Genomic DNA, 12,325 nt, shown 5'->3' on the forward strand with positions numbered 1-12,325 from the left:
GCATTCAGGCAATATCTAGAGATGATGGGGAACTTGGAAATTCCCCTTTTTTGCTTTGGCAAAGCACCGTGTAATAAACATCCTTGAGCACCTATAATGAACAACTTGGAATACTTATGTTAAAGAAGCAGGGGTCTCACAGAGGTCAGAGCCGCTCATGGGCTGTGTGGCCTGGGGAAGGCACTTTACCACTCTGAGCCTCAATTTCTCACTCTGCAAAATGGGGATGATCATTGAATCTATTTCATAGGGTTGTTATGAAGAGGAGAGACGAGATTACGCTGTGCAGTGTTTAGCAGGGAGTCTGACACGGTAGATTTCAATGAATGTTAGCTATTATTACTATTATTATTAGCACGGGTTGGAGGATGCACGTTAACCGTACTGTCAGGGCCTTAATTTAAACTAGCATCAGGACAAAAATAGCATGAGGAAAAACATTTTCCTAAAATGCTGTTTCTTTTGGGGTGGTTTCATAATGCTCAGCTGAAAATCACACCTCATACTTAATATTTAAAAAAAAAAAAGTAGAAGCCATCCAAATTTCCAATGGCTTCTCACCCCTTTAGACTGAAATCGAAAATCCTCACAGTGACCTTATAAGCCCTGCATGATTTGGCCCAAGCTCCCTCTGCAATATCCTCTCTGCTCTCCCCCTTGCTCACTTCACTCCAACCACAGACTTACTTTGCTATTCCTTAAACACCCCTGACGTGTGCCCACCTTGGAGTTTTTGCACTTTCTACTCCCTTGGTCTGGAACGCTCTTTGCCTGACATCTTCATGGTTTGCTTCCTCACTTCCAGTGTTTGCTTAAATTTCATTTCTTCAAATAGAGGCTCTTCTGACCGCCCTAAAATTGTCCCCTCCATCCGTCCCTATTCCCTTATCCTGTATTATCTTTCTTCATTGGACTTATTGTCCAATAAGATGTTCAGACATCTTATTATATACATAGTTGTTTCTTTCTTTATTGTCTGCCTTCCTCATTATTAGGTTTGTTCTGTTCAACTTATTATCGTGCCTGAAATAGAGCCTAGCACTCAGCAGACTCTTAATATTTGTTAAATGAATGAAGCACTTCCTCTCAGCAACTCTTCTCTTAGTTTCCGTGGTTTTCTCCCTGCTTCCTCAGACATTCCTTCTTCCTTACCTTTCCTGGGTTTTCTTTTTCTAACTGACTTCTAAATGTTGGTGTTCCTCAGGACTCCATCCTGGATCCGTTTTTCCTCTCTTCACTCTCAGCCTAAGCAGTCGCATCTATTTCCATGAATTTAAGTACCAGCTTTATGTGGCTTACTTCCAAATTCTATCTCTAGCCCAGAGCTCCAGACTTAGCCGATTGCCTGCTTGACATCTCCGCTTGACTGTATAAATAGGCATTTCAAAAGTAACATGTCCATAACTGGATTCTTGATCCCTCCGGCCCCAACAAAAACCTGCCCCCCTCTAGAATTTCTGAATAGGAAGATCAATGTGGTTGGAAAAAGAGAAAAACTGTTCTGTTTACATAGGACTTTACTTAAGTAAAACTGGAAAAAAAATCAATTGTATCAAAGAAGGAGAGGAGGAGGTAATAGAATTATGAGGAGCGTTGGACCCTCTTTGGCACTAGCACAGTCCTCGCTATTTTACAAAAAGACACCACTTGCCACTGGGTTACCCGAGTCGAAACCCTAGGATTCCTCCCTTTCTCTTACTTCTGCAGCCAATTCATCAGCTAGTTCTGTTTTTCCACAAAGTACAATTGAAACCGTCCTCACCTCTCCATGTCTGCTCCATGTCTCTGTTCTAGGTCATCATCATCTCACGTGGACTCCTGAAGAAGCCTCCTAACTCATCTCCTCGTGACCATTCTTGCTGATTTGAACCTGTTCTCCGAGTAGCATCAAGAGTGACCTTCTTAAACTGTAAACTATATAATGACACTTTAAAAAAATCCCTTAAATGACCACCCACGTCCTTAGAGTAATACTTGCACCCCTGACACTGGCCATGCCCACATCTCTGCTGGTCACTCTATCCTCAGCATGCACCACTCTCCACCTGACTGGATACACTTCAGCAACACCAACCAGTCTTCCATCTGTTCTGAGGATTCAACAAATTCTTTATTGCGTGAGGCCTTTTCATGTGCTGTTCCCTCTGTCTGGAATGCTCTTCTTTCAGCTCTTCGCATGACTAGCTCCGTACCTTTGCATCCTTTCTCATTTTAAGTGGCACCTCCTCGGAGAGGTTTGCCTCCGATCACCTATTTAAACATTTAACAGTTAAATCCAAATATTCTTTTGAATTTTTAAAATAAGATAAAGCGATCTTGGCCAAGATGGAGTAACAGGAAATGAATTTATCCAGCAGCCTGAAACAACTAAAAAACTGGTTAAAATATATGAAACAATGTTTTCAGATACTGGACATCAGGAAGCAGAGATGAGTAATCCTTGAAAGAACAGAAACAGGGTTAGCCCTGTGATTGCCCCAGGTTGTTGCCTAGAGAGAGGATCCAGAATGCAGCATCAAGAGGGGTAACCTAGGCAGAGTCCTGTGGTCTCCCTGGGTTAAGGAGATGGTGTTGGGTGTCTGGTAGGCCAGGGTGGCTAGAGTTCACAGGGCAGAGTACCAGACAGAGAGAGCAGCACGAAGAAAAAGCTCTGGAAATCTGCTGAGGATCTCCCTTGGAGCTCCAGCTGAATACTGATCAGTGCATGTGTGGGAGGAAACTATACAGTGCCAGGGAAAGAACAACGTGAAAGGATTAGAAGGAACAATCCTTGAAATTCACACAGGGCTAGAAATAGTCTGTGTTTCCATTAGCCAAAGTGGGAAAACCTCTAAATTCATGGGTTGTCAGGAAGAGTACTCAGAAGGGTGTTATATCAGCAGAGGAGAAAATTAGTCCTAAAGGTTGCTCTGATTCCGAATAACAAAGCAAACCTTTGTTTAATAATAAAAGCAAACCTCAAAAGAAGGAAAAACTAGACTAAAATTGTTTCCAAATAACATAACACAAAGCACAAGAATATTTATAAGAATACAAAAATATGCAGCATTCAACAGGGTAAAATTTACAACTGTCATCCAACCAAGCATTGCCAAGCTTACAGAGAAGCAGGACAAAATACAACCCATAATAAGGAGAAAAATCAACCAATAGAAACAGACCCAGAAATGACAGATGATGAAATGAGTAGGCAAAGACATTTAGTACTTATTATAACTATATTCCTTATTATAACTACATTCCATGTTAAAGGCAGAGGACAGATAGACCCTGTTAAGTAGAAATATAGAAGATATAAAAAAGATTTAAATCAAATTCTGAAGATGAAAACTAAATGATTTGATACAAAAAATACACTAGATGGGATTAGTAACAAATTAGACACTACAGATGAAAAGATTAGTAAACATGAAGAAATAGCAGTAGAAAATGCAAAATAAAATGCAAAGAACAAATACTGAAGGGAAAAAAATGGAAAGAATATTAGTGAACTATGGGGCAACTTTAAGCAGCCTAAGGGGGGTAGTGAGGAAACTTTTGGGGGTGGATATGTTCATTATCTTGATGGTGGTGATGGTTTCACAGCCATACACATATGTTAAAGCTCATCAAGTTGTGTGCTTTAGATATACGTATTTAACTTACTGTACTTCCATCATGTCTCAACATTGGTATAAAAAAGCAGTCTGGAACTAAAATCCCAGATAATAACATGGGAGATGGCAATGGGGTGGTGGAGCAGTGGGTTGGGATACTAAGTGAGGGGAAGCAATAGCTTTCTAAGCTTCTTGTCTATTTGGGAAGAATAGGTCTATTTGTCTAATAGGTAATGGGTACCTATTAACTGTATAAGTTGTTATAAAAATATGTTTTAAAACAAGTGTCTTAAAAAAATAAAATAAAACAAGTGTCTTAAAAATATGGGTAGCTACTGAATGAAGCAAAATAGAATGCATAACTTGAAACCAATGTAAGAGAAAGTAGAGCAAAAAATAACTGATCAATTCAACTAAAGCAGAAAAAGGAAAAATAAGAAAACTAGAAAGATAGTAAACAGAAATTGAAAATACTTGAAGTTTTTTATTCAAGAAACTATAAAAAGAACCACAAACTAGCCTGAAGTAATAGAAAGAGGGACTCTGTAAACTTAAAAGCAGAAATAAAAAGAAATAGGAAAACTGTAAAGTTCATCAATAAAACCCAAAGTTGTTTTTTTTAAGATCAATAAAATAAACTTTGGCAAGTATTAAGAGGAAAAAGACAAGGTATAAATAACATTAGGAATTATGTATATTTTAAATTACAAGCAAATATTTTATGCCAATAAATTTTGTTTTTTAAATCAACTTCATTGAAGTATAATTTACACACAATAAAATGCACACCTTTTAAATGTATTGAGGAGTTTTGACAACTATATGCCACCTGTAACGACTACCACCACAACCAAGGTATTTCTGACAACCCAGGAGTTCTCTTGTCAGTTCTCAGTCAATCCCCTTTGTCTACCTCTTGGCCCTAGGTAACTGCTGATCTGATTTCTAAATGATAGTTTTGCCTTTTCTTGAGTTTTGTATAAGTGGAATCATACAGTATCTATCCTTTTATGTATGCCTTTTTTCATTCAACAAAATTATCTTGAAATTCATCCATGTTGAATATCAATAGTTCATTGCATTTCATTCCTGAATAGCAGTCTACTATGGATATACCACAATTTTTAAATCAGTTCATCTCTTATTGAAACACTTGGGTTGTCCAGTTTGGGGCTCTTATAAATAGAGCTGCTATGAAATTCATTTCCAGGGGGATATATTTTTTCATTTCTCCTAAATGAGTGGAAGTTCTTGGTCCTATGATAAATGTATGTGTAACTTTGTAAGAAACTGCCACTGTAAGAAAATTCTAGTTGTGTCACATTCTTGCCAACATTTTACAGCAATATAAATGAAAACCTAAATGAAATAGACAATTTTATAAAAAGTAATGAATTACCAAAATTGGTTGAAGGAAAAGTAGGGAACCTGAAAAGACTAATAACCATGCAAAGTATTGAAATGGTAATCAAAGGTCAACCCCACCCTCCAAAGATATACTATGATCAAAGAGTTTTACTAGTGAAGTTCCACCAAAGTGTCCAGGAATAGATAATTCCATCTGTTGTTCAAAGTGAACAGAGAAAAAGATAGCAGTTCATTTTATGAGGCTATTACAACGTTGATACCAACATTTTGTAAGGATATCATGAAAAAAATCTGTAATTTAATATCACTTCAATCAAGGAAGCAAAAATCCCACATTAAGTATGCTTTAAAAAATAAGCAATGCCAAACATGATCAATAAGAGGTTATAGTAGTAGGAATGGTAGGATGCTTTAACTTTAGAAAAATCTAGCAATATCATTTATTGAGCTAACCAATTAAAGGATAAAACCATATGGTCATCTGAAAAGATGCACAAAAAGCATTTAATAAAATTTCAACTCCTGTTCTTGATTTTAAAACATATACATACAACACGTATACACATACTCAATAAACTGAACACAGATAGGAATTTCTGCGGGAAGCACATATTACTAGAAAATCCAAGAAAATCGACTGGCACTATTTGAACCAATTTGAGAGCTCAGCAGGGTGACTAAATACACAAGATTAACACTAAAATCAATACCTTCTCTACACACCATTGTTAACTAATTAGAAAATATAATGGAAAAAAGAAATACATATAATAGTTCCAAATATATTCTAGGAATAAAACAACCAAAAAATAAATAAAGAAACCAGACCTTTATGAGGAAATCTATAAAACTTTATTCAAAGACATTATTTAAAATCTCAGCCTCTTACTGTATGTTTCCTTCCAAACACTTAAGAAAAACTGCGTTTTTAAAAACCATGTTCTTTGAAACACTAATGCCATTTAAGAATGGGGAAAACCCAAATCAAATCATACTGGTGGTTTTCATCATCTTACCCGCCTCCCTCATCCTTAGATTGTAAACTTCTTGAGGGAAAAGATCGTTAGTCGTGTTCCTCACTCTGTCCCCCCACCCAATACCTTTCACAATTCTCAGCACAGATTTGGCCCCTTGCAGTTCTAAAACATCGAAGAATCTGAAGCACTTGCTGGTCCTCTTTCTCTCTACCTATTTTGATGGATGTTACGCAATAATATACCGAAATTGCTCCAAGCCTTCCAGGTGATAAGACCTCCGCCAACGACTCATGCCAGACAATCAGAATACTCCTCACCTGTGACCTCTCCCCGCCCCCACCCGCCCCCAAGGCCGCAAGAGGGGGAATCTTACAGTCTCGGGCTGTTTTTCTCCTGGTGAGGCCAATGCGCCTGCGCACCGTGCCCTGATTGGCTGAGAGCTGCGGACCTGCGCGCGCAGGCCTCCACCTCAGTTACTAAAGAGCGTGAGCTGGACGAGGGCGGGTGAGGGTGGCACTGTCTCTGGCCCGCCTTGAGGCCTGTACCACGCCCGCCATGCCTAACCGCAGGGTCAGTCGCAATTCCTACTATTTCTTCGTGCAGGAGAAGATCCCCGAACTACGGCGGAGAGGCCTGCCCGTGGCTCACGTCGCTGACGCCATCCCCTACTGTTCCGCTGACTGGGCGGTAAGGCTGGAGGCCAGTGAGCCCAGGGTCGGGCGGTTGAGCAAATAGGAGGGAAACAAGACTCGAGGAGGCCAGTGACCCCTGGGCCCCTCCTGGAGGGGGAGGGACACCCCCACCCCCACCCTTCCGCGGCTCAGGGCAACCGACGCCGCTTCCGCCTCCCTGTAATGTGCAGGCATCTACAGGCTGGGCCCTGGGCAGTAGGCCCTCACTGCTGCTGCTTGTCTCCCCCTTCTATCTCCTCAAGCTCCTGAGGGAGGAGGAAAAGAAGAAATATGCAGAAATGGCTCGAGAGTGGAGAGCCGCCCAGGGGAAGAACTCTGGGCCTTCGGAGAAGCAGGTAAAATTAGCCAGAGAAGAGCAGTCACCTGCCTTGCACGTAGGCATGCTCAGTAAATGCTGGATGAGTGAATGTCAATGGTAGATGACTGGGTGATTTGGGTGAATGCAAAGAAGAGTTTTTCATTTTTTTCCTCATGTAAGAGAATGCCTGCTAAAAAAAATGGCAGGCTCCGGTACTAGGGCACACCTGGGTATCATTTGATGGTGAAGGCCAGGGAAAATCCCATTAGAAAACCTGCACCCGGTAGACCGTGATTAGCAAAGGGAGCGTTGATATTTAGAGTTTGTACTAGGTGACCTCTAAGTGTCTCTTTCAACTCCTTTATGATTTAAGAACCCTTTTTCAAATGTTTGAAAGTAGTTTGGTCCCCTCTCTCCTTTTTTTTTTCTTTCTTTGCGGTATGCGGGCCTCTCACTGCTGTGGCCTCTCCCGTTGCGGAGCACAGGCTCCGGACGTGCAAGCTGAGCGGCTATGGCTCACGGGCCCAGCCGCTCCGCGGCCTGTGGGAATCTTCCCGGACCGGGGCACGAACCCGTGTCCCCTGCATCGGCAGGTGGACTCTCAACCACTGCGCCACCAGGGAAGACCCCCCTCTCTCTTTTTGAATGACACCTGGAACAAGGCCAGTTCCTGTGTTTAAAGTATGGAAATAACAAGATTTATGGATGTTTGTGAACGTTTGTGTCTTACAGGTAAGAGTTGTATAAAGTTTATTTGGGTTAATTTGTGTGTAGCAGGATGTTAAAGCACTAAATAAAATTTGGTGCTGATTCATATCAAGAAAAGGCAAGGTAATTGTGGAATTTCCCCCCTCCCTCTGTGTTCTTCCCATTCTTACATAGCAAAAATTCTATTCTTATTATAAACTGTTAATATTGGATTGAAATTCGAGAGAGTTTTGCTTGTTTTAGGTTTGAGAGATTTTTATTTTATGGCTTTATGTTTGAGTAGACGCTCTAATCAGTTGAATTTGTACTTGTAAACCATAATTTTTTTTTTTCTTCTCACTACAGTGTCTTAAGACATCTCCCCTCAAAATGAAAGCCATGTTGTATGTTTACGTCATTGAGACTTGGAGTCAGCACAATCTGGTTTTTACTTTGAGTGAAGAACAAATAATATTAGAGTACTTTGGGAAATGTTTTTTTTTTTTAAATTATTTTTGGGCTGCATTGGGTCTTTGTTGCTGTGCGCGGGCTTTCTCTAGTTGCAGTGAGCGGGGCCTACTCTTTGTTGTGGTGCGCAGGCTTCCCATTGCGGTGGCTTCTCTTGTTTCAGAGCACGGGCTCTAGGCACGCGGGCTGCAGTAGTTGTGGCTCGTGGGCTCTAGTTGTGACGCACGGGCTTAGTTGCTCCGCGGCATGTGGGGTCTCCCCGGACTAGGGCTCGAACCCGTGTCCCCCTGCATTGGCAGGTGGATTCTTAACCACTGCGCCACCAGGGAAGTCCTGGGAAATGATATTTTTTTGGCCACTGGACAGGCATGTATTGTGTGACCCAGTAGGATTAGTTTAGATGATCAGTAGTGGGCAAATGGCTTTCAGCAGTAATTGGAGTGGTTATTTACCACTCAGCCTTTTGATACAAAATATTTATAGATTTTTGCCATTGTCTGCCTTTGGGTGTTGGTTTTGTTGACGATTATTTATTTATATACTCATTGGGTTTGTTGGCATGGAGAGGTTACCAAAGTAATCTGTGGGTTGTTGCAGTTATTTTACTAAATTTAAATATATGGTATAAAGTGCCCAGCGGGAGTTTAAGTATGTGGTCAATGATTACCTTTTTCTTTAGAAACCTGTTTCCACCCCACTGAGGAGGCCAGGCATGCTTGTACCAAAGCAGAATGTTTCACCCCTGGATATGTCAGGCTTGTCTCTAAAAAGTGATCAAGGTAGAGTAATCCTAAAATGTTTGCTTAGATAAATTTGGGTGCTTAAAATACTATGATATATTGATCAGTAAACGTGTGTTCTGTTCATTTTGATTCTGCCTTTCAAAGTAATTGACTACAGGTGTTTGAACACGATGGCACTAAAGTTGTAAAAGATCGGGTAATGTGCTTTCGTTGAAGTAACACTGGAGTTTTTTTTTTTTTTTTTTTTGCAAAAATCTGGTCTCGTTTTCTACCACTTCATATGTTATTAAACATACTTTTGGATTTAAGTGTTTATAGCTAGACACTTACATACTCTTGTTATAAAAGTAAAGATAAATTGAGCTAGCCTAGATAAAAACATAGCTAATCAGAGTCCTTCCTATTCCTTCTGGCTGTTTTTTATTAAATATGTTCTTTGTTAAAAATTTAATCTTCAGCAGTCTTAAGTGTGGCCAGTCCTGGTAAATAATACCTCCTTACATTCTCACATTTCTTTCTTTCTTTCTTTAGAGAAGCTGTAAGTGGTCTTGTGTATATTGGTAAAAAGTAAAGAGTGAACTAAATTGTCCATAGTTTATATCAGTTTTTCTACACTGATTGTACTTGGTTTTATTTACCTAGGCCTTATATTTCTTGAGTATGGGTCACAGCTTTTCTTAAGTCATTCCTGAGATTCAGGGCTTATGTACAGCTAAATTACGTAGAGCTGGCTGCAAGTTTGAATAATTTTGTTACTTCATGCAAAGAGTGGTTACTACTTTAATCCTTGATAAGTGTAATTATAAAAATTGATTAATTTACCTGGTATAGCTGGTTTATTTTCTTTTCCAACTCATTTAGGGATATAGGAACACAAGGAGAAAGGTTCTAAAACTTTTGGTTTTGTCAAAGGGGTAAATGCGAAATGCTCATCTTTTCGTGTTGTCTTTTTTATTTTTTTTAAGCTGTCCTTGGAGGCATTTTTTATTTTTTGAACATTTTTAGCCATGGCGAGCTACCTCCTCACTGTGAACAGCGCTTCCTCCCTTGTGAAATAGGCTGTGTTAAATATTCTCTCCAAGAAGGTATTATGGCAGATTTCCACAGCTTTATAAATCCTGGTAAGTGGCCAGTTAGAGTAGATGCTAGATCTTTAAAAGTTGTTTTTTATACTGACCTTATTTGATAATAGTATTTTTATTAAAAGCAGTTGTGTAGGTAAGTTCTTAAAATGTAACACAGGACTTCATAATAATTGGATGAAAAACTTTAGAACTAAGTGTTGACACAGAGTTTTTGGTTTAGTCTTTTAACCTCAAGTAAGCATTAGAGTTGGGTGGATAGAATGCTTGAAGAATGTGTAGACTGCTATTTGCTTATTTGCAGTCTTACATCTTAGAATTTCCTGAAAGCTTCTTATACCTTGGCTCTTTTCTTTACCCCATCCTTCACCTCCACAGTCACTAGTTTTTAACTTGCTATTGCCTTATAACCTTGAGCAAAGTACTTATCCTTTCTGAACCTATTAGCTCTATAAATTGGGGATAATGCCTATTGGAGGCCTGTTCTAAGGAATACATGAGAAGGTGTGGAAATAGCGTAGTATTTAATAGGCTCTCGGGTATTCTCATTATTTTTTCTTCCTACTACTCCACCCCATCAAAAGCAATTAGTAATGAAGACATAGGATTTGATTCAATTCCCAGGTTGGTAAAGAGTAGTTAAGGGAGTACTATACCTTTAAAGGTAAGTGGGAGGGATGTGTAGGGGGAAGAGTAAAGGAGAAGAGGTTGGGAAAAGAAGAATTTCATCTTCAGTTTTATCAATTGCTTTAAAATTCATTAGGACAGTCCAGTACTTTTCCTTGTTTTGAGATAACAAGAAAAATTTTCCTACTTAACACTTAGGAGAGTTGCTGCTTAGGACACGTCAAAAAACTACTTTTTTCTGTACGGGTGTAAAACATTAAAAAATAGAATTTGGAGACTTTTTTCCTCCAAGAAATACGTAAATACCTTGCTATATCAAGGGCCTCATGAATCCCTGTGGCCTCTTCGTGGACCCCTGGCTAAGATTCCTTTAGCACAAATTTTCTTTACCTAGTATTTCTTTCTCTGTGAGGAATAACTTGCTTTTTAAAGTAGCTTAGACAATATACCAAGATTCTTTGATAGTCATAATAGCTTTGGTTAGGAAAAAAGTCCCCTAGGAGGGTTTAATCTTCTGTAATTTCACATAGCAGTAACAAGTACCTATGTTATGATTTGGTTATCCTGTGGAATATTACTGTAGCACAACCGGAGAGCTTCCAGATTTCTGCTTCTCTCAATAAAATATTTTGTATTACAGGTGAAATTCCACGAGGATTTCGGTTTCATTGTCAGGCTGCAAGTAAGTATAAAGTAATGGGGTAGAATATAGGCATTGAATACGTGTGTACCTGGTTAAGATGCTGCTTTAAACAGACACATAAAACATTGATTGGGGGGAAGAATAACCTAAATTATTGTCGGAGAATCTTCATAGAAGTGGTAGATGGTGTATGTAATCCTCAAAAACTTTAAAATTATATAGAATGAAAGGAGAATATCCTTTTCCCTTTATGGAGATTGTGTTTTTATTTTCTTCTTTTTTTCTGCTTATATCGTTTGGCTTGAAGATCAGCGGCTTTTACCCACCAGGTGCATAGGTAGGTCTTTTAACAGGTATCAGGTTACCTAGATTTAGGGCCATTCACAGGAATATCCATTCAAAATTAAGGGATAAAAAGTTGATACTGGGCCTCCCTGGTGGCGCAGTGGTTGAGAGTCTGCCTGCCGATGCAGGGGACATGGGTTCGTGCCCCGGTCCGGGAGGATCCCACATGCCGCGGAGCGGCTGGGCCTGTGAGCCGTGGCCGCTGAGCCTGCGCGTCCGGAGCCTGTGCTCCGCAGCGGGAGAGGCCACAACAGTGAGAGGCCCGAGTACCGCAAAAAAAAAAAAAAAAAAAAAAAAAAAAGTTGGTACTTCAAAAATAACAGAATGTTATACAGCAAAACAGCTATGAATTAATTTTTCAGATGAGGAAAATGGGTTTCTATTTTAGTATTTTGCAACCAAAGGATGTGACTGTATATCTAAGCTCTTGTACTCTTTTCTAGAAACTAGATTTTAACCAGTTTCTTATTTGATTCAAATGAAAATCATGATAATAGGTTTGCTTTTTAAGTTTTATTCAAAATGTCAGTTTTTTTCTTAAAAATGTAGGCAATTAGCCAGTAGAAGTGTTTGAAATTAGAAATAAGTTTTTCAAATCTGCCATAACAAGCAGCTGTTTTGTAATACTTATAATATTGTTCTTTATAAGTGAAGAGAATATTTTAGACTCATTTTTGGTTATGTCCTTTGAGTTTTTTCCAGTCTTAGTGAAAAATATGTCCTAGTCCTTTTTTTGTTTGCCTGGGATCAGGGCTGTAGGCCTTGGAACAAGGAGTTTAAGGCAGTTTTTTTAAGTAAG

General features: G+C 39.4%; 1 protein-coding gene across 3 annotated transcripts in view; it reads left to right on the forward strand.

Annotated features, from left to right (window-relative positions):
* The window catches only part of MAEL (maelstrom spermatogenic transposon silencer), a 64,710-nt gene that overhangs the window by 6,121 nt on the left and 46,264 nt on the right, over nucleotides 1-12,325 (forward strand). For 2 of the 3 annotated variants that reach the window (XR_010937176.1, XM_067714224.1), the window contains exons 1-5: nucleotides 6,497-6,628; nucleotides 6,876-6,968; nucleotides 8,766-8,865; nucleotides 9,795-9,950; nucleotides 11,179-11,220. Coding sequence is in view for 2 of the 3 variants with exons in the window: in XM_067714224.1 (XP_067570325.1) it covers nucleotides 6,497-6,628; nucleotides 6,876-6,968; nucleotides 8,766-8,865; nucleotides 9,795-9,950; nucleotides 11,179-11,220 (523 nt within the window). In the remaining variant the exon portion in view is untranslated. Of the gene's footprint in view, nucleotides 1-6,496; nucleotides 6,629-6,875; nucleotides 6,969-8,765; nucleotides 8,866-9,794; nucleotides 9,951-11,178; nucleotides 11,221-12,325 lie in introns of those variants that run through there. The other variant, XM_067714230.1, reaches the window with a different exon arrangement.

This window comes from Pseudorca crassidens, chromosome 2 (assembly GCF_039906515.1).
Source record: "Pseudorca crassidens isolate mPseCra1 chromosome 2, mPseCra1.hap1, whole genome shotgun sequence".
Lineage (NCBI taxonomy): Eukaryota > Metazoa > Chordata > Mammalia > Artiodactyla > Delphinidae > Pseudorca > Pseudorca crassidens.